The 22850-nt window shown below is 39.2% G+C and overlaps 1 protein-coding gene across 1 annotated transcript; it reads right to left on the bottom strand.

The window, feature by feature from the left end:
- Positions 1 to 20168: 20168 nt before the first annotated feature.
- Positions 20169 to 21506, bottom strand: LOC138878170 (uncharacterized). The gene is made up of 3 exons (XM_070157836.1): positions 21189 to 21506; positions 20671 to 21104; positions 20169 to 20286 (listed from the first exon to the last, which is right to left on the bottom strand). The coding sequence occupies exons 1-3, from the start codon at positions 21504 to 21506 to the stop codon at positions 20169 to 20171; spliced, it is 870 nt and encodes a 289-aa protein (XP_070013937.1).
- Positions 21507 to 22850: the final 1344 nt, after the last annotated feature.

The following is a 22850-nucleotide window of genomic DNA, read 5'->3' as shown; positions in this document are numbered from 1 at the left end:
GCCAAGATGCGCTAAATAGGGTCTCGATAGAAAAATAATGTACTGGGCCAAACGGTCGAACGAACCGTGTCCGTATAGAGTAACCGAGCCCTTAACATCAAAGACGTATACTTGTACCAAGTAATCAAAGAGTACATTTTAAAATTATTTCACATTTTAAAGAAGCTCGATATTTTTGCAAAAAAACTCCTCTGTCAAAAACGTCCCCAACACTTGTGGACTAGCATCAACACTCGAAACAATACGACCCCCTGGTCAGAGCTTCAAACTCGTAAGCCCCCAATAAGGCAATAACAAGATCACAAAATAGCTCCAAAGCCAAAAATGTCCCGAACACTCGGGGACTGGCGTCAAAAACTCAAGGCCACATGACCTCCGGGTCAGAAACTCCGAAATCATACGACCTCATTGAGGCAATACCAAGTTTACAAGTAATGGCTCCCGAGCTAAGAAACCCTCGATGACTCGGGGACTGCCGCCAATTACTACCCCCATCGACTTATCAAAACCCGAGGCCATAAGACCACATGCGGGCATCCTCAGTCTCGTAAGACCTATATAAGGTAGCAACAATATCTGTAAGACCTCAAGCAAGGAATGAACCACACTTGTGCCAAGGGAGCAACAACAATATCTATAAAACCCCAAGCAAGGCATGGACCATACTTGTACCAAGTAAACACAACTGTAAGACCTTAAAGGCATGTATATTTTGTAAGACCTTACTAAAGGCATAATACCGATCTTAAAGTTAAGGCTATATATCGAACTTGTAAGACCCCTAAAAAGGCATACCCTCGATATAGACGCCGAAACTACTTCACTCAGGGATTGAAAGGCTCCGGCCAAACAAAATGACTACGGTCAGACGGCTGTACCAGCCAAACTAACGTGACTCAGGGATGCTCGACCGTCGCTATAAAATCACAGGCGTTCAATTACTTTGAATATACTTCAAACAGAATCGGTTAAACAGGCTACCCTCAACATAGGCAAAAGAGCTTCGACCATGTCATCTCCAAACTATAAGGCTTCGAGATACTCATCCACCGAGCAAAACCTTCCGAGGTGCTCGATCATCACCATATAACGACTCACAATTGAGGTTTCTATCAAACCATCGAAGATTCAGGCAAACACAATTTCAAAAAGTCCTTAACGAGGGAAAAATAAAGCCTACATAAAAAGGTCGTACCGGCCCAATGCGTAAGAGCCACTGTCGCCAGCCCATATAAGAGATTGTATCGACCCAACGTGTAAAAGCCTAAGGGCCAGCATTAAATTCAAAAACTTGAGGGTCAAATGAGCTTGATAGGACACCCGACTTGGGGACTGAACCCAAAACAGTTAATCAAAAATGCCTAAGAGCAAAAGCATAAGAGCTTAAACGCTATCTTACAATAAAAGGTCGTACCAACCTAAAGCGTAAGAGCCTAAGGTCCAACTCTAAATTCAAAAACTTTAGGGCCAATCAGCTAGAGTAGAAACCCGACTCGGAGACCGAGCCCAAAACAGTTAATTGAAAAAGCCTATGGACCCAACGCGTAAGAGCCACTATTGTTAGCACTAAAATCGAAGATCGCACCAACCTAGCATGTAAGGGCTAGGGCTGGCTTCTAGACCTAAGGGTCGTTAAACCCGTGCCGAGGTCCCGACACAGGGACTGGGCCCTGAACGTTTGACTTTCGACCGTTACGAGTCGCTCAACAATAGCAAAAAACTCGAGGGTCTAACCCAAGGTCTAAGACCTCGGATCGATTATCAAAGAACAACATACATTATTCCCAAAGGGCAAAGGAGAAATGAAGTGATGAAACGAAAAGCCTTTTATACATATTGCTCATAGAGGTACGTTTAAAAGGCCTTTAGAAAAAACCCTTACGAGGAAGGAGCCTAACAGAACCCTAATCTATCATCGAGCCTACATCTTTGACAGCTCCGTTGGAGGTTGCGCCCCAATGGTTCCGGCTACATCCCCAGGACCTTCAACGGCCTCTTCCCCTCTGGGGATTCCACCTTCATTCTCATCATCTCCTAGGCTACTACCCGGTGAAATGCCAGAAGCAAATAGGGTAGTAGCTTTCTTCTCTAGGGTCTTCACCCTCTCGAGCTCGGTAGTCAAATTGATACCTCTCGTGTGTATATCCTCGAGAGTCCGCCTTCGAGATTCTAACCGAGCATGCTCCACGGCTCAAGTCAACTTCAATTCGACCTCCTCAGACACTCTCCCGGCTTGAGAATTTATTGAAACGACATCCTCTTTGTGCAAAGATATAAGCGCCTTAGCTTCACTTTTGATCCTGGATAGTGCAGCAACTAACTCAGAATGGAGACCTCTCTACTTACACGAGGTGTTTTCAAATACCGGGGTTTTCAGAACCGGGTGAATTCTCTATCCTACCTCACTCTTGGTTTTTTATGTTGTTTTTATTTCTTTAGTCAGTCAACATGCAAGCTGAAGCAAACAAATGTACAAATAGCACGTAAGATGCATCAGGATGGTCTTTTCGGGTACACCTGTCCTAGACGTACCCAACCCCTATGTTGAGTCCCCAAAGTCAAATGTACGTGATGCAAACAAACGTTCCTACTAGGGATCTGGCATGGAGTTATGCTATTCTAGTTTTAAACCTAGGGTTGTGTTCTAGACCCAGCTTACCCAAGCAGACTATTTGAGCCGAGGTAGGGGAACTGTACCGGGAGCACGAAAGTCTACCCGGCCTAGTGGCTGATCCATCCTCATTCTATTTGGTACGACCTCCAACAGAAAAGCGGGCCACGCGAATGTATGTGTCGTTTTTTAAAAGACTCAGAAGGGAGGCGTAAGAAGACAGTTTAATACAGTTCAAATAATATAAAAGCAATAAATAAGCTGCAATTAGCACATTAGGCCCACAAAATATAGTAATATCAACAATTGAGATAGCCAAGCAAATATCATATTAACAAGCTCGAATTCTTGAACCCTGAACCAGAGATTCTGGGTTCTTATCCCCAGCAGAGTCGCTAGAGCTGTCACACCTCCTTTTTACCCGAAGGAGAATATAAGGGAGTTTTTTCCAATTAAAGTGACATAAATCGAAATGTGATTATTTATTAGATTTCAGAGTTGCCACTTGGAAAATTTATGGTGTCCTAAGTCACCGGCTTAATTTAAATCCCAAATTGACGAAAATTTAACTTCATTTAAAAGTCTGAGAAACTAGAAAAACTAGGTAAGAAATTCTGTTAGCCCAGGAGAAGGTGTTAGACATTCCCGAGTTCCGTGGTTTTAGCACGGTCGCTTAGCAATTTATACTTGGCTTATTTTTTCTAATTAGTCATTTTAGGACTTATGTTTATTCTACCTTTTACCGCTATTTATCACTTGATAATCCATATTTAAATAATTAACTTATGACGAGTTACGTGTACGTATACTCATTTCCTAACACTTAGTTTATTTAAGAAAAAGGTTTGGTCAAAGTTGCGCGAACACATACTTTGATTTTTTTCAAAAAATTGCAATCACGATAGTAATTTAAAAAACACCGCGCCTAAATAATTTCTACGAATATGTGATTAAGGCATTTTATTTACTAAATGTTTGACCATGGTCATGCGAACATATACCTTGGATTATCTTGGGAATCACAACTATGTCACGCACACGTGTACATAATTGTAATAATTAGTCCGATTTAAAGTGTACCTAAATTTGTGATTATGTCTCTAAGCTAAGTATCCTACATCATGTAACTAGGTGTAAAGATTCGAATTTGATTTTCAAAAGACATTGTTTTTTTTGAATTGGATGTTATTGCAAAGAATTGAGAACGTCTCTCTCTATCTCTCAATCCCAAATTTCAGTAATATAAGAGGAAAGGAAAAGAGAGCAGCAATTCCACCATTAACAGCCATTAAAAAACTTTGAAGCTTTGAATTCGAATTTGTATTTTCAAAAATCATTATTTGTTTGGATTGGGTGTTGTTGCAAATAATTGGAAATATGGTTTGGAGTTTATATCTCAATTTTGAGGGTTTTTTGTGAAGATTCGACTTGGTTTTGGCTGAATTTCATATTGAAACTCGAAGAAGAAGAAGAAGAAGAAGAAGAAGAAGAAGAAGAAGAAGACGATATACATTATATTGCAAAAATTGTAGAAAGATTATAGAAAAATTATATTCTGTTCTTTATTTATTTTTCTTTTATTCATTTAACTATTGTATGAAAGTTGAACAACATTGTAAAAAAATTGTATTTAAGTGGTATTACATTGTAGTTGTATATATCCGAAAAAATTATAGAAATCAAATACAATGTCAGCGAGCATTGTCCTCCAATGGAAATTAGGAACGATATGAGTGTTCGTGTATACATGGAGACGAAAAAGGAAAACAAAAACTTAGGATCATATCCGCTGTGTATAACTGTTCGCGATTTCAATATGGAATTGAGTATCACCAATGAGAACAGAGTTGCATGTTTGCGCTGTTACATTTTATATCAAATTCTGGTTGTATATAAATGTCCTACACTCTATCTACATTTTATCTACAAATAAACTACATGTAAGAGTAAATATATATATATATATCAGTATGGATTTGCACAATATCTACAATATTTCTACATTTATTCTACAATAAAACTACATATCATTTGAAAAATTAATATGAAATACAAAATTTCAATGTTTCTACAAAATTTCTACAAACTGTTCATAACAGAATTTATCTTTATTTTCATGCAGGTTCGTCTGGAACACTAAAGTTACTTGATATACCAACATCTCCCGTTATAGAGGAATACAACTTATCTACAATTTTCTACAACTTTCACACATTATTCCACCCACTTAATACAACTACAATAACATACAACTTAAATACAAATTTTATATAAAATTTGTACAATATGTCTTTTGTATATTTTGTAACTGATTTATACATAGTAAAATTAAGTTTCACACAACTAATTATATATTATACAACTTATCTACAAATTATCTATAATTTTCGTACATTATTTCTTTTTCGGATATACACAACTACAATATAATACCACTTAAATATAATTTTTTACAATGTTGTTCAACTTTCATACAATAGTTAAATGAATAAAAAATAAATAAAAAAACAACAGAATATAATTTTTCTACAATTTGTGCAATATAATGTATGTCATGTCTTCTTCTTCTTCTTCTTCTTCTTCTTCATCTTCGAGTTTCAATCTGAAATTGTCACGACCCAAATTCCACTAAGGGTTGTGATGGCGCCGGACACCTCTATCAAGCAAGCCAACTACAATTTACTAGCAATCTCTCATTTTAAATTATTTTGAAATCATTTCCTTTAAACAAATAAATAATAAATAATAAACTCGGTTGGATAAAAGAGGGTGTCTTTACAAAATTTAACTACTGAAAATTTCGTGATCATCCCAGAACCCGGTGTCACAAGTACATGAGCAATTTCTAGGGAATGAAATAAAACACAGTAACTGTCCGGAATACATGTGGACAGAAATGAAAATACAGTACAATACTCTGAAGGAGACTCTGCTGGCTATGGACGTCTCGATAAATGCAACTCACCTAAGTCTCCGTATTAACCACGCCGCTATGCCACTAAGCCACTAGCCACATATGAACATATGCAACAAAAATGCACAACAAGTGTAGTATGAGTAGGAAAACAACGTGTACCCATTGAGTATCACGTCTAATCTCGAAGAAGTAGAAACGAGAGGTCAACTTCGACACTTACTAGTGGTCCAAGATCAATATAGTAAAAATGTGAGGAGATCATGAAATTTTATTAAAACAACAATTATAATTCATAAAGCCAGATAGCAGGCAAACAACTTCCCAAATAATAATGAATTTCCAAAGAATTTACTTTTCATTATCTTTATCAATTTATCTCCGGCCAGGAAAGGCAAATGAGAACATTTATAAATCCCAAGCAACAATACAATCATGCGCATATCATGCCGAGGTTGTACGACCCGATCCAACATAAATGTAAAATGTGCACTGCCGAGGGTCGAACGACGCGAACCATAGATGCATCTATTACCCCGCTCGCGAATCCTCCATGTGATGCGGTCAACATAAAATAAAAAAACACCATGCTCGCAAATCATACATGCGATGCAGGTACACATAGAATCACATATTCAAACAGTTAATCAAGACTTCTTTAGGGAATAACTATCCAAGGAAAATCCAAATCCTTCTTTTTTTTAACGATTTAAGAAAAATGAAGTTTATTCCTTTTAGAAATTCATTTACCAATTCGATAGAATTTAAGCAAGTCAAACCGTCAATAGGATTACAAATATTTTCAAGTACAGCATGCTTTTGGGTCCTAGACTACCCGGACAATAGCATAATAGTAGCTACGCATGGACTCTAGTCACCTCGTGCATATGTAGCCCCCACAAATAGGAGCACATAACCAATTATTTCACCTATGGGGACGATTCCCTCTTACAAGGTTAGAAAGGAAACTCACCTCGCTCCGAAGCCTAAATTCTGATTCAAGAATGCGCTGAAACCTCCAATTTGGAGCCGAACGATCCAAAACTATTAAAATAGGGTAAGAACTAGTCAATAAATGCTCAAAAGTTCATATTCTAATTATTAAACCAAATTTTCAACCCTAAATGCAAGGTTCCTAAAATTCATCCCCGGGACCACGTGCCGGGTTTTTCGAAAATTTTTCGAAGGAAGTTGTTCTCTATAACCTAAGGATCAATAATATATGAATTCTAATCCATTTCATAACCAATTTCGTGGTAAAATCTAAGTTTTATTAAAACCCTAGGTCTAGCTATAACCTATTGATTTCTCCAAATCTTTAGGTGTTAATCTACCCAAAACTCGAGTGTTAAACTTAGAAATAAGGGGGATGAACTTACCTTACAATGATATGTAGAAATTCCTTCTCAAGAGCTCTAAAATCACTTAATACCCGAGTGCCAAATGGTCAAAAATGTCTGGGGCTCGACTTAAATGAAGCTGACTGCTTCAGCAGTTTTCGCATCTGCGGTCAGGGGACCGCATCTGCGAAGGGAGGCCACATCTGTGGAATTGGCTAAAAGGGTTGGAAGCGCTTCTGCGGTTTGTCCTGGCCATCTCTGGGCCGCATCTGCGAGACTACGACCGCTTCTACGGTCTCGCACCTGCGGTCGACCAACCGTAGGTGCGGTTAAGACAGAAGCATATGCTTCAACACTTCTCCAAATTCCATTTTCGTTCCGTTAACCACTCGGAATCCACCCGAGGCCCCCGGGACCCCAACCAATCATACCAACCAGTCCCAAAATACATTACGGACTTGCTCTAGGTCTCAAATTATATCAAACCACGCTAAAACCACGAATCGACCTCCAATCCAAGCTTTATGAACTTTAGAATTTAAAACTTCTACTTTCGATGTTTAAACCTATCAAATCACGTCCGATTGACTTCAAATTTTGCACACAATTCATATTCGGCATTACGGACCTTCTCCAACTTTCAGAATCAGTTTCCGTCCCCGATATCAAAAAGTCCACTTCCGGTTAAACTTCCCAAAAACCTTCAAATTTCTATCTTTAGTCAAATGACTCCAAAACGACCCACGGACCTCCGAATTCACTTCCGATCGCACTCCCAACACTAGAATCACCATACAGAGCTACTTCCAGACTCGGAATCCCAAACGGACATCGATAACACTGAAATGCACTTCAACCCAGAATTATGAAATTTCTTCCAAAATGCTAACTTCCACAATGGGCGCCAAAATGCTCCCCGGTCATCCAAAACCCGATACGGGCATACGCCCCAGTCCGAAATCTCATACGAACCTGCTGGAACCCCTAAATCCCGATTCCGAGATCGTTTACTCAAAAGTCCAATCCTAGTTAATTCTTTCAACTTAAAGCTTTCGAAATGAGAATTCTCTTTCCAAATCAACTACCTCCGAATTCAATTCCGACCACACGTACAAGTTATAATACTTGAAGTAATGCTGCTCATGGCCTCAAACCGTTGAACGATGCGCTAGAGCTCAAAACAACCGGTCAGGTCGTTACATTCTTTCCCACTTAAACATACGTTCGTCCTTGAACATGCTGAGAACTGCATCAAAGTTGTCCGAAATCACTGTTTAACACCTCGAGCACCTACCTGTGCTACCACAACTCAGCTGGGCGCCCTTGCTCGGTCAATCTGAACATATCTTTTTTCACTTAAGCAAATAAGCCTTAGAGCCCAATTCCATCATCCGAAATTCTCTGCCAGGCCGGTTCCAACATACGCTCACCGTATCAATAGCTACACGCAGCACCAAAACATGACTGCACACCTTAGCTGAATTAACACCTTGCACCACTTTACTCACAGGACCACAATAACATTCTCTGATCCATTTAGTTGAAATTCCATGAATCTGATGCTCCCATTGCACCTCATGACATACATAGGTCTTGCTTTAACTCTTACAATGCTGCCACGATAGAAGAGACATGTAAAAATTCATAAGCAACTGCCGAATCGACAAATCATTGGGTCTATACTTATGACAAAACCATCACCTCATTCTGAACCAAATAATGGTCTTAGCTCCGTAATATACTTCTTATAATCAGATTGCACTGATCCTAAATCCAATGATCTCATCTTACCCAGTACGAACTGCTCAGGCAATGAACCATTCTGGACATGATCAAAAGTCTCATATGATGCCACAATGTGCCAATAGGCTATCAATTCGAACGTGATATAAAGGAAAATGAACTCTGAAAAGGAAATCTAGTTGCCCCGCTTGCGAATCATACATGCGATGTGGTCAAAATAATTAAACAACCACCCCGCTCGCAAATCATACATGCGACGCGGGCGCACAACTAATACGAGTCTTTCTCAGAAAGATAGGAAACAAAACACATAAAAATAGATATAGGAATCTGTACTCAACATCACACTATTGCAGCGTGCAACCCGATGCAAACAACATACCCATGGCGACGTGCCACCCGATCCACACATAAAATTCACAAAGGAGTTACATATCGAGCTAGATTGCTCATTACAACAAAATACCGAATATCGGTCACAAGCACACTAAGTTCATAATACCATCCCTGGGGAGACATATAGCGCTATAAGCTACAAACTCAAGCACAACTGAGGTGCGATATACGATCTGAATCTCAAGAGCCATTCTGCTCATATAACATCATCCCTACGCGGAACTTCAACATATAAGAAATTCACCAAGCCGTCTCACAACTCACACGGTGCAATATATCATTACATGAAATAGCTGACGATGAAATAACACCTCGACTACACTTCCGTAAGGAGCACATGGCTGAAATGAACACATCTGGCCTAATATAGAGCCCATATTCACATTTGATTCATCCACAGATCTCAGGCTGATTCTAATCACACTGAACCAAGATAATAACCTTTCAATGGTCCATAATAACTCCCCTTTTTCTCATAACACACAAGAGCAACCCTCATAACCGGAGTAATCTTCCATAGTCAATAACCTAATAAACCAAGTGCCCTCCAAGTATCAATTCTCAATTTAATGACATCACTACAATCTTCATACTTTGTTTAACTCTTTAATCAATCAAGTGACTACATGCCATACTTATACAACCTTCCCGTGGGGAACACTCCCATAACCTTCCATAATAAATGACAGGTCTGTACATCCATACCACCTACCGCACTAACGCTGAAAAGCGATCAAGAATCCTTAAACAGGATGCAAAGCCTTTTTCACGAAGCACCGATCTTCTGTGATGTTGAAGACAATACCAACTTACCTTAAACATCGAAACTCCTTTGTCACGACCCTAGTTCGTCCTCCGTGAACCATTGTGATGGCACCTAGTCTCTACGACTAGGTAAGCCTAAACTTGCAGAAGATAACCAAAACTTGCGGAAGTAAAACAATTTAAAAACAGAAATAAGGCAATAACAGTGTTAGTGTGCCGCTCGACATACACCATATTTATATAGATCTCAAAACCAATATCTAAATCCAAAACCCGGAAACCCACGAATCACAAGCTAAGAAAAGGAAATACTACATAGCTCTAACTCCGGAATTTGTCTAATAAGAATAGAAAGTACAGAAGGGCTAAAAATAAAAAGGCAGGAATAGAAAGGGACTCCTCGGTCTACGGACACGACATATGTACCTCGAAGTCTCTAAGTAGTCGTCTCCTTCAAGGATGGTAGGATCTGAGTAGAAGTACCTAGATCTGCACATGAAAAACATGTGTAGAAGAGGCATGAGTACACCACAGCAGTACTCAGTAACTGTCAAGCCTAAGCTCGGTTGGGTAGTGATGAGAAAGGTCAGGGCCCTACTGAGATTAAATAAATATAAAGATGACGGGGTAAGATATGCAATACAATTGAAAATCAATAGTAAGAAGATATACAGGATAATAAGAGTATAATAACGGAAACAGAGATGAAGGCAAACCACAAGCAAGTACCACTCATAACGAGGATGATAACCGGGGATCTCTTGGTATCCCGAGGATCTCTTGGTGTCCTCAATATATGCTAGGGATCTCTTGATATCCTGAGAATCTCTTGGTATCCTCAATATATGATAGGTATCTCTTGGTATCTTGAGGATCTCTTGGTATCTTCAATATATGTTAGGGATCTCTCGATATCCCATGGATCTCATGGTATCCTCAATATATACTAGGGATCTCTTGGTATCTCGAGGATCTCTTGGCATCCTCAATATACATGCCAGGGATCTCTTGGTATCTCGCACCTCAGTTGAGATCATAAATACGTATAGGGGATCTCCCAAGATGTCGTCCCTTAGTCCCAAAGTAAAAACACGCAGTAGCAACACAAGCATACCCAATTAAGCTAAATTTCGTACCAAGTAAACAGTTAATTCTAGCGTAACATGCTTCACATAATGCAATTAAGGCAGTTTAAGCAAATGCGCAATTAAGTCAACTAAACATGCTTTTCTAAACTAGCAACAGACTTGTCACACCTCCTTTTTTACACCCTCCGCGAGGGATATAAGGGAGTTTTTCCAGTTTAAGTGACATTATTCGAAATGAAATTATTTATTTATTTTCAGAGTCACCACTTGGAATATTTTAATTGGTGTCCCAAGTCACCGATTTATTTTAAATCCCAAATCGAGGAAATTTCGATTTTCGTTTTGAATTCTGCGAACCAAAAATTCTAGATAAGGAATTCTGTTAACCCAGGAGAAGGTGTTAGGCATTCTCGGGTTTCGTGATTCTAGCACGGTCGCTTAGCAATTTATACTTGGCTTAATTGTCCAACTACTCATTTTTGGGACCTATGTGTAATTATCTTGTTACCGCTTTTAAATCACTTGAATCATTCGTAATCAAAGAATTGAGTTACGCGTACGTATACTCTTTTCCTTTGGCGCGTTAAAATCATGTCAAGCGAATGTGTCCACAATTAATAACGCTTTGTTTATTTTATTAAGAAAATTTTGGTTGAGGTTGCGCGAATTCATACCTTGAGTATTTTAAGAATTAAATTTGCAATTATGTTACGTGAACGTATACATAATCACAATGATAGTCTAAATCGTGCCTAAAGCAAACTATGAGCATTTGATATTCATTAGATCTAAATTATGAAACTAATGCAAGGACCACGTATTTAGGGATTTGATTATTCAAGGTCGTTTAGTGTGTTCACATTTGGGGCTTAATTCAACAAAACTAAATGAACACAGGAAAAGATCTTAAAAATATTTTTGGACACACAAAATGGCCTAGAAATCAGAAATCTTGAGACCCAGTGCAGGTGCTGATAGCAAAACAGCCCACGTTGGGCTTGGATTTTAAACAAACCCAGTTGTTAAACCATGGCATGCATAAATTAAGAACTACAAAAAAACTTCTTTGCCCAGATTTAAAAGTTCGAGTTTACAACCATACAATTGAAAGCTAATCATAATATAACTGTTTGCATGCAGTAAACTATTCATGGCTAGACTCTAAACATATAATCCCTTTTTGTTCATGAGAACATACAATAAGGAATGAATGGCGCAGCTTTATAAAGTCAGGTCCAGCTCAAACTTAAACAATGAAACATTCATCAAGCTTGAGGAGACGAGACATAAATTCAAGAGCCATTTGGTCTTGAAATTGGGCCCTTTCGGCAGGGAGTGAAATTAGAATGAAGGGCAGCCCAAATACAAATTTCAGTAGGCTGCCTTGGCTTAAAACAAGCCCAAGCCCAAAATATTCGAATCTCTGAAATTACAACAAATTCATGCAAAACTATTCCCAAAACTGTACATTAAACTTACCAAGCAAACACGCTCGGGCACATTAATTGCAGCCTAGCTTGTGAATCGTAAGTTTGATTCAACGTTTAAACAGTCCTACTATTACATAACCCTTAGTATTAAATAACAACTTTACATTAATAAAGAGCTATGCTTTGCTGTTAAAACTTATGCTACTATTTCCTTGAAACAAGTATGCAAAATGATAAACTAATCTAATACTAAGCTATTACAGATTTGTATACTAACAGAAGACCCTTGCTCCTTTTGAACATGACTTTTCCATAGCAGCCTCATCTTCTTTCCTTAACATGTAAATCCCACCTTAAAGCTTTCAAAGCCAATTGATCCAACCAACAGGTGGCTGAACCAATAGACTACAGCTCATGAACAAACAACCAATAGGAAAAAATGAAAAAAATGAAAACAGTATGATGAGTAGAAGGTATCAGATGAAGGGGAGAAAGAAAGCATTATGAACAATACCAACTAAATATTGTTATAAGGCAAAGCTTTTTCTTTTAAAACATTTGCCTACATATTGAAATGCATAGAAAGACACATGTAGAGCTGATGAAGAACAATGAACAACACATTAATTTCTATTATTGAAACATACAACCACACACACATAGTCATGAATAACTTCAGATTGCACAAACAAGTTCATTCTCATAGCTAGAGTGTAGTTTCACACCTATAGATGGTTCAAGAAAGACCAAATAAAGGTCACTAAAACAATTGAGCTTTACAAAAAGGTAATGAGAAGTAGCAAACAACAAATGACACCCAAATCACAATCAAGTTTAGCCTTAAGAACCCAGAGACTTCAGCCAAGGAAAACCAGGAAAAGAACCTTCTACTTCAAATCATCTTTTCAGCTTTTAAGAAAACCAAGGAGGAAAGTTTTTTTTTCTAAATTTGAAACCCTAGTCCTTTCAGCAGAGGAAAAAATGATTTTGTGCAGTAAATTAGTGCTCAGAATGTCTGTGTGAGTGAGGGAGTGTTTCCCTTTTATAGAGTGTACAAAAAGCATCACAAAAGGAATATTCTAACCTAATTTTTGAAATTTCAGAATATACAACATCTTTTGACAGCTGTATGTCCTTTTTCTTATCCAATATCAGCCATTTTGCTAAGGATAGGGACAACTGTCCTAAATACTAGAACTTTATGATTTCGGCTTAAGTAAAAATCCAATTTTACCCTTAAAGTTACTGCTTATTTCAATTTTACCCTTTAAGTTACTGCTTATTTCAATTTTACCTAGACTCTTTTACTTCAAAATAAGTCCTTAAAGTTTCTATTGGTTTCCAAATCAAGCCAAACAAAACCATAAAGCATTTAAGAGACTAAATTATTATGCTGAAACAAAATCTGCTGATCTAATTCTAATTTAAAACTAACACATTGATCCATAAAAGCTGTTTATCTAATTAACCCAAAAGAACACAAAATTGAAAATATACTGGTAACAGTAACAGAGTGAATAAATTATCTATCCTGATTAAAGACTTGAACCTAATCATGAAAGAAAAATAGGAACCTAATTAATCTAAACTCATGAGATTCAGGCATGTTTTTATCCATTAAATACCACACTGAAACATGAAGAAGAAAAGAGCAATCAGGCTATCTGTACCTCTAACATTAACTCTAATTAATCTAATGCAATCAAAATTAAACTACAATATGCTTCAATTGACATATGAAAACAATTCATAATAAGCTCTAGATTAACATGATATAAACCAAACTTAAAGGCTAATTAAAACGATGCATTCACACTAAAAATAATTGAAAGTGCTAATTATTCTAATAAGCTAGATTAATCTTGAACTAATACTAAATCAACTAAACCTAATGAAACTTGAACAAACAAACTGCAGTAACTAATGCATTCTAGAACAAGAATTACTAACTAAACAAACAAATTTACCAAACTGAAAATCAAACTACGAAGAACACTGACTCGGTATTTGAAAAATAAGAAAGAAGGAGGACAGAAAGAACGAGAAAAGAGCTTGGCAGAAGCTTACCACTGGGACTTGGAAACGATAGAAGCTTTGGAGTCGAACCTTGCTTTGACCAACAGAGGTCTTTTCACTCAAGGGATCCAGCTTTGCATGGTTTTGACTGAATTTTCTTAAGAGAAAAGGCTTCTGGGAGCCTAAACTTGACGGAAAAGAGAAGTAACGAAGCTTTGGGGTCGATTTGAGGAGATTAGGGTTTTTGGTTTGAATCTTAGATCCAAGATTCGAGCCATTTGGTGGGGATTCGAAGAAAAATGGTTGGGAATTTAGGATGAGGAGAGGATGAGGATCCCATGGCATTTATTTGGGGATTTTTATGTGACTTAGGGTTTTGGCCAGCTTCTTCGATTCAAGATTCGAAGATCTCGGCGGGGATTCGAAGAAAGCTAATTGGATATTAGGAATGAGTAGGTGAAGGGGAATTAAGGGTGTAAATTTGGGGTCGATTGGACCACCGGAACCGCCGTGAGGCGATTTCCGGTGGGTGGTTTGCGGCAGAGACGGTGAGGGTTTCATGGCGGCTAGGGTTTGGATGTCGAGAGAAGGGAGACGAAGTGAGAGAGGGGGGGTCTGATGGGGGTAGATCTCTTCGGACAGTTATATGGAGAAGTACAAAGCAGTTCCGAGCCGTTGGATGATGAAGATCCAACGGCTGTGATGAAATGAGGCAAAAACGGGATCGTTTAGGGGTTTTAAAGGGTGGACCAGTTTAAATCAATTTTGGGCCTGAGTCTTGAGATGGGTTTGGGCTGATTCAAGCCAAATTCTGCGCTCTTTTTGGGGGTCCAATTTCGGAAAAAATAAACCCCTTTTCTTTTATTTTCAAAATCTTTTCTTTCTTTCTTTTTTTTCTCTTTTTTTTAATTAAAAATCCTAATAATTAAAAAAATCCTAAATTACCTAGAATATGAAACAAAATTAAACAAATTAATTAATTACAAAATTTTAAAAGCTACTTAATCCTAAAGAGAAAAATCAATAAAAAGGATAAAAATGTAGAAATTGGTCCATTTTTTGTGATTTTTATTTTTAATAAAGCAAATAATTAATTAATTAATCCTAAAAAATATAAAAATAAATCCTGAATGCAATGCATGATATTTTAGTATTTTTCATAATTTAAATAAAACTTAAACATGCAAAAAAATGCAAATAATTAAATAAAAATCCTACAAAAATCCCTAAAATAACAAATAATTAAAAGAAGAAATCTAATTATTGGAATTATGTAGGAGTAACTCATGTGGGGAAAATATCACGGGCTCACAGCTGCCCCTCTTTGCTCGGAGACTCGTAGGGTTTTCAGGCAAAGATAAAATGAGCAATTATGAGGGATTTTTGCCCGTTTGAAACTCCATGAGAAGCATTTTTGGAAAAGAGTCTGATCGAATCTCGCTTCAAAGGTTGCCTACATATCCTTGGCTATAAAGGAATCAGATCAGTGTAGTTCTGGAAGTTTTGGTAGCTGGGACTACCGAGAAAGCTATGATTCCACTGTTGTTGCTGCTGTTTCTGCTTGCTGAGCTCCTTATTACACGAAAATTGAAAGTAAAAAGCTAAGCTAGCTAAGCCTATCAACTATGAGTTACAAGATTCCTATCAATAAATCTCTTGAGGCTTGATCTTGAGTATTAGGTGGTTCTTGTTGTGGACTCCGATCTGAATCTTGATGCTAGTTAGATGTAGGTGTTGGTTCTTTATTCAGCTTTGGGTGAAGGCGGGACATGCGAACCTTTTGACTTCAATCATATCACGGGCAGCATGCATCTTTCTCCGCTTTAACCTTTTGAATCCACTTATTTTGTTCTTTTCCTTCTTATCTTTATTCTGGACTGAGACTCATTCTTTTTGTCATCTCGAATCCTGTGCCTCGTAGTAAAACCTGCCCAGACACCCAAGACAAACAAACAAACGAAATTTTTCTGCCCCAGTTTTCACTGGGAAAATTTCGTGAGTTATTTGCAACTAAAATCTACATTATTTCTCTATTGAAAGCAATAAAATAAGGATTGTGTGTTTAAGAGGAAAGATTAGGGAGTGGAGCCTTATATCTAAAAACTCAACTCAGGGATTGGAGCCCTAATGTTGGCAAAAGGTGACTAGGGAATGGAGGCCCTATGTCTAAAATCTCAACTCAGGGATTGGAGCCCTAATGTTGGCAAAAGGAGACTAGGTAATGGAGGACCTATGTCTAAAAACTCAACTAAGGGATTGGAGCCCTAATGTTGGTTAGAAGGCGACTAGGGAATGAAGGCCCTATGTCTAAAAAATCTCAATTTAGGGATTGGAGACCTAATGTTGGTAGAAGGCGACTAGGGAATGGAGGTCCTTTGTCTAAAATCACAACTCAGGGATTGTAACCCTAATGTTGGTAAAAGGCGACTAGGGAATGGAGGCCCTCTTTCTAAAAAATCTCAACTCAGGGATTGGAGCCCTAATGCTGGTAAAAGGCGACTAGGGAATGGAGGCCCTATGTCTAAAAACTCAACTCTGGGATTGGATCCCTAATGTTGGTAAAAGGCGACTAGGGAATGGAGGCCCTATGTCTAAAAACTCAACTCAGGGATTGGATCCCTAATGTTGGTAAACGACGACTAGGGAATGGAGGCCCTATGTCTAAAAACTCAACTCTGGGATTGAATCCCTAATGTTGGTAAAAGGTGACTAGGGAATGGAGGCCCTATGTCTAAAACTCTCAACTCATGAATTGGAGCCCTAATGTTGGTAAAAAGGAGACTAGGAAATGGAGGCCCTATGTCTAAAAAAAATCTCAATTCAGGGATTGGAGCCCTAATGTTGGTAAAAGGCGACTAGTGAATGGCGGCCCTATGTGTAAAATCCCAACTAAGGAATTGGAGCCCTAATGTTGGTAAAATGCGACAAGGGAATGGAGGCCCTATGTCTAAAAATTCAACTTAGGGATTGGATCCCTAATGTTGGTAAAAGGCGACTAGGGAATGGAGGCCCTATGTCTAAAAACTCAACTCATGGATTGGATCCCTAATGTTGGTAAAAGGCGACTAGGGAATGGAGGCCCTATGTCTAAAAATCTCAACTCAGGGATTGGAGTCCTAATGTTGGTAAAAGGCGATTAGGGAATGGAGGCCCTGTGTTTAAAAATTCAACTCACGGATTCGAACCCTAATGTGGGCAAAAGGCGACTGCGGAATGGAGGCCCTATGTCTAAAAAAATCTCAACTCAGGGATTGAAGCCCTTATGTTGGTTAAAAGGCGACTAGGAATGGTGGCCCTATGACTAAAAACAATCTCAACTCAGGGATTGGAGCCCTAATGTTGGTAAGCGGCGACTAGGGAATGGAGGCCCTATGTCTAAAAAATCAACTCAGGGATTGGAGCCCTAATGTTGGTAAAAGACGACTAGGGAATGGAGGCCCTATATCTAAAACTCTCAACTCAGGGATTGGAGCCCTAATATTGGCAAAAGGCGACTAGAGAATTGAGGCCCTATGTCTAAAAGCTCAAATCAAGGATTGAAGCCCTTATGTTGGTAAAAGGCGACTAGGGAATGGAGGCCCTATGTCTAAAAAATCTCAACTCGGGGATTGGAGCTCTAATGTTGGTAAAAAGGCGACTAGGGAATGGAGGCCCTATATCTAAAAAAATCTCAACTCAGGGATTGGAGCCCTAGTGTTGGTAAAAGGCGACTAGGGAATGGAGGCCCTATGTCTAAAAACTCAACTCAGAGATTGGATCACTAATGTTGGTAAAAGACGACTAGGGAATGGAGGCCATGTGTCTAAAAAAATCTCAACTCAGGGATTGGAGCCCGAATGTTGGTAAAAGCATAAAAGATTTAGGTTGAGAGTCCCAAGCTAACATTTTTTTTTCAATTTTCATTTTTCAATAAAATGTGGGAAAGAAACTTGGAGTGAACTTCCCTTATTTGAAGTGGTTGTTGTGGCAAGCTGTTTCTAGCTCCTGCACATCTTTTCCCTTTTGGTTGCATCTACTTCTTGCACAGTTTCTTTGGGTTGCACCTGTTTTAACTTTTCAAATAAAGAACAATTGTTAGTTTGAAATGGTGGTTGGTTTTGTGGTCTTTTTCATTTTTGATCACTTGATCTTTGTTCAACTCTTTTGGTTGGAACCTCTGTTGCTTGCTGGCTTTTCTGAAGATTGATCTTTATCCTAAAATCGAGGAGCTCAACTTTTCAAAATTTCTCATGACGTCTTATAGGCTTTGGCCCTTTCATATTATTCTGCATCTAGGGGCTTTGACTTGAGATTTCTTTTCATTTTCAATAAACTCCGATTTCAAAGCATCAATTATCATGGCCAGTCAGGATCGACCTTATGCACCCGCTGAGGCTGAGTACTTATATTTGGACTTGGATTTTACTAAGCAGAACCCTGTAAAACCAATCTTGCCACCTTTTCTTTGCATTAGCTTCAGAACAAAGTTAGACCGAAAGGGATTCAAGGAAAAGTAAACAAAGGATAGGAAAATGAATTTAAGGAGAAGTGTCCCTTTTGGGGAGGAAGGACAGACTTATCTGGGGTGCATGCAGACTTCAAATAGACATGACATTCTTCTTGGACTAGACAAACGATCCACACAACTATCCCAACTTCTTATAAACCCATTGCGACCCGTGTTTTTTAAACCGAAGAACCTTGCCAGGATCCTTTCAGTACCAATGGTGGTGAGGGGTTATTTCTTTTCGATCAACGGCGCCCTTTTCGGGTTTTTGCCAATCGACTCTCTCATTTCTCTTCTCACCATCGCCTTATAGTGCTCTTTTCTGAGTTTTCACTAACAAGACTCTCTCGTTTTCAATTTCTCTGCTCACCGTCGACTTTTGGTGCCCGTGAGTTTTCATCAATAAGGCTCTCTCATTTTATTCCTCTCATCTTGATTGCACCGGATCCAAACGGCCACGTTCTTCGATTTTGAAAAACCTTTTGTTGTTTGATCGGAAGGACTTGAACCGGGTTTGGGTAAAAAGAACTTGGATTGAATTACAACTTTGGAACCGTTCGGGCGGGATCATCGCCAAATCATTATAACATCTGCCCTAGTTTCACTTTTGGGGGAAATTGGATTTTTATTTCGGTGTGACTGAACCCCAGAGAGAGGCTGCCTAAGTATCCTTTCGGAATCAAGTCGAATGTAGTTTAAGGAAAACTTTTTTGTTTGTTTTTTTTACAAACATCCTTGGGTTCCAAAGAGGGGAATGAAAGAAAAGTAACCGGCCCAAAAGGGTTAGCCAAGGAGTGTTTGGGGTAGCGAGAATGAAAGCCTTCATCATCCCAATAAGACAATGTTGTCATTGCAGAAAGATTAGACATAGTACCTCTTGGCTGCATCTGCATTTACAGTTGCTTCAGGATCATTTCCTTCAATGTCTCCCAAGTACACTGCTCCTCTTGGCAATATCTTTCTAATGATGTATGGGCCTTTCCAATTGAGAGCAAATTTCCGTTTTGCCTCCTGATGATGGGGGAGAATATGCCTCAGAACGAGTTGCCCCATTTCAAAATTTCTAGGACGCACTTTCTTGTTGTAGGCACGGGCCATTCTTTGTTGATACAACTACCTGTGGCAAACTGCGGCCATCCGCTTTTCATCAATCAGGGTCAACTGTTCCAAACGGGTTTTGACCCACTCACTGTCTTCGATTTTAGCTTCAACAATGATCTGAAGAAAATGGATCTCGACTTCTGCGGGTATTACGGCTTCAGTGCCATAAACCAAAAGATACAGGGTTGCTCCGATTGATGTGCACATAGTAGTGCGATAGCACAACAATGCAAAGGGTAACTTTTCATGCCACTGCCTGGAACTTTGGATCATCTTTCTCAAAATCTTTTTGATGTTTTTTTGGCTGCTTCGACGGCACCATTGGCTTTAGGGCGATAGGGAGTAGAATTCCAATGCGTTATCTTGAATTGTTCGCATATCTCTCCCATCAAATGACTGTTCAAGTTTGCAGCATTATCCGTGATAATAGTTGCAGGGATACCAAAACAACAGATAAGATTGGAGTGCATAAAATTTACCATAGCTTTCTTGGTGACGGATTTGAGAGTGATTGCTTCAACCCACTTAGTAAAATAGTCGATGGCGACTAGTATGAATCTGTGCCCATTTGAGGCTTTTTGCTCGATTGTCCCAATAACGTCCATGCCCCAGGCAACGAATGGTCAGGGCGCTGACATGGGATGCAATTCCGTGGGAGGTGCATGAATCAAATCACCGTCCACTTGACACTGATGACATTTCTGAACAAAACTGAAGTAGTCTCTTTCCATGGTCATCCAGTAGTAGCCTGCTCGGAGGATTTTCTTTGCCAAAACATACTCGTTCATGTGGGGTCCACACACTCCTGCGTGCACTTTATACATGATTCTTCCATCCTCTTCGTCATCAACACATCTTAACAAGTTGAGATCCGGAGTCCTTTTGTACAAGACATCGCCGCTAAAAAAGAAACCACTTGCGTGTCGTCTAATGGTTCTCTTTTGGTCTCCATTGGTTTTCTCAGGGTATTCTTTGGTTTTAAAAAATCTTTTGATGTCATGATACCACGGCTGAACATTTGGTGCTGCCTCAACCGTATTACAGTAGTTGTGCCTTTCCCTGATTTGGATTTCCAAGGGATCAATGTGGGCATTTCCTGGGTATGACAGCAACGAGGCCAAAGTGGCAAGTGCATCAGCTAGTTCATTGTGGCAATGAGGGATGTACCTGAACTCTATCGACTTGAATTGCTTGACAAGTTCTTCCACATGTTGCTTATAAGGAATAAGCTTGACATCTCAGGTTTCCCATTCTCCTTGAGCTTGTCGGATAATCAAATCTAAATTTCCCATGATCACTAGCTCTTCGACATCTTGGTCGAGTGCCATGTCCATACCCATAATGCAAGCTTTATACTCGGCAGTGTTGTTTGTGCAGAAGAATCGAAGCCTGGCTGTGGCCCGATAATGATGACCATTGGGTGAGATCAATATGGCTCCAATTCCAACACCTTTTGCGTTTACCGCTCCATCAAAGAACATTTTCCAAGCATTGGTGTCCTCGGATATTGACTCAACTGAATTTACCTCTTCATTAGGGAAGTAGGTGTTCAAAGGTTGATATTCATCATCAACTGGGTTTTCAGCCAAGTGATCTGCTAATGCATGGGCTTTCATTGTCGTGCAAGTGACGTAGACTATGTCAAATTCAGTGAGCAAGATCTTCCACTTTGCTAACCTCCCAATGGGTATTACTTTCTAGAATATGTACTTTAAAGGGTCCAACCTGGTAATGAGGTAGGTGGTGTAGGCTAGTAGGTAATGCCTCAGCTTCTGAGCAACCCAAGTTAAAGCGCACAAGTTCTTTCCAACAAGGTATATTTTGCCTCGTAGCTTGTGAAATTTTTGCTCAAATAGTAGATTGCCTGCTCCTTCCACCCGGTCACGTCATGTTGTCTGAGGACACATCTAAAAGAATTCTCCAAGACTGTCAGATATAAGAAAAAAGGCCTTCCTAGTTCAGGCGGGACCAATACTGGCGGGTTTGACAAGTATTCTTTGATTTTGTTAAAAGATTCTTCGTACTCGCCTGTCCATTTAATTGCTGCGTCTTTCTTTAATAGCTTGAAAACGGGTTCACATGTGGATGTCAATTGGGCAATGAATCGGGTGATGTAGTTCAATCTTTCGAGCAAACTCATAACATCTTTCTTGGTTCTTGGAGTAGGCAAATCTCGAATGGACTTTATCTTGGTTGGGTCTAACTCGATGCCCCTCCGACTGACTATGAATCCCAAAAGTTTGCCAGATGGAACCTCGAATGCACATTTGGCTATATTCAGCTTCAGACTATATTTACGCAGCCGCTCAAACAATTTTCTCAAATCCCACACATGGTCATCTTGAGTCTTGGACTTGATGATCACGTCGTCCACATACACCTCTATCTTTTGGTGCATCATATCATGGAAAATGGTGGTCATGGCTCTCATGTAGGTTGCCCCAGCATTCTTCAGACCAAAAGGCATGAACCTGTAGCAATAGGTTCCCCAAGGTGTTGTAAACACTGTCTTCTCTGCATCTTCCTCATCCATTAGGACTTGATGATACCCAGTGTAACAATCAACAAAAGACTGTATCTCATGTTTGGCACAGTTGTCAACGAGGATGTGGATGTTTGGCAAAGGGAAATTGTCCTTAGGACTTGCTTTGTTCAGATCCCTGTAATCCACACACACCCGAGTTTTCCCGTCTTCCTTTGCCACTAGAACTACATTGGCTAACCAAGTGGTGTATCGAACCACTCGGATCACCCCCGCTTTCAACTGCTTTATGACCTCTTCTTTAATTCACTGATATCAGTTTTAAACTTTCTCTGCTTTTGCTGAATAGGGGGATAATCATGGAATGTTCGCCACTTATGAACCACCAAATCAACACTGAGTCCTGGCATGTCGTCATATGACCAAGCAAACACATCTTTGAACTCAAACAAAAGTTGGACTAAAGCAATCCTAGTTC

The sequence above is a fragment of the Nicotiana sylvestris genome, chromosome 9 (assembly GCF_000393655.2).
Source record: "Nicotiana sylvestris chromosome 9, ASM39365v2, whole genome shotgun sequence".
NCBI lineage: Eukaryota > Viridiplantae > Streptophyta > Magnoliopsida > Solanales > Solanaceae > Nicotiana > Nicotiana sylvestris.
Note: the sequence above shows the minus strand (reverse complement) of the source record. Positions and strands in the feature narration are given on the sequence as shown.

Bases quoted from the DNA above. Each gene is read 5' to 3' on its own strand.
- LOC138878170 (XM_070157836.1), bottom strand. From the start codon at position 21,506: ATGAAAGCCCATGCATTAGCAGATCACTTGGCTGAAAACCCAGTTGAT. The intron at 21,105-21,188 runs GTGATCATGGGA...ATTCCTTATAAG, and splicing joins ACCAAGATGTCGAAGAGCTA to CAACATGTGGAAGAACTTGT. The intron at 20,287-20,670 runs GTATGTTTTGGC...AAACTTGAACAG, and splicing joins TGTGGACCCCACATGAACGA to TCATTTGATGGGAGAGATAT.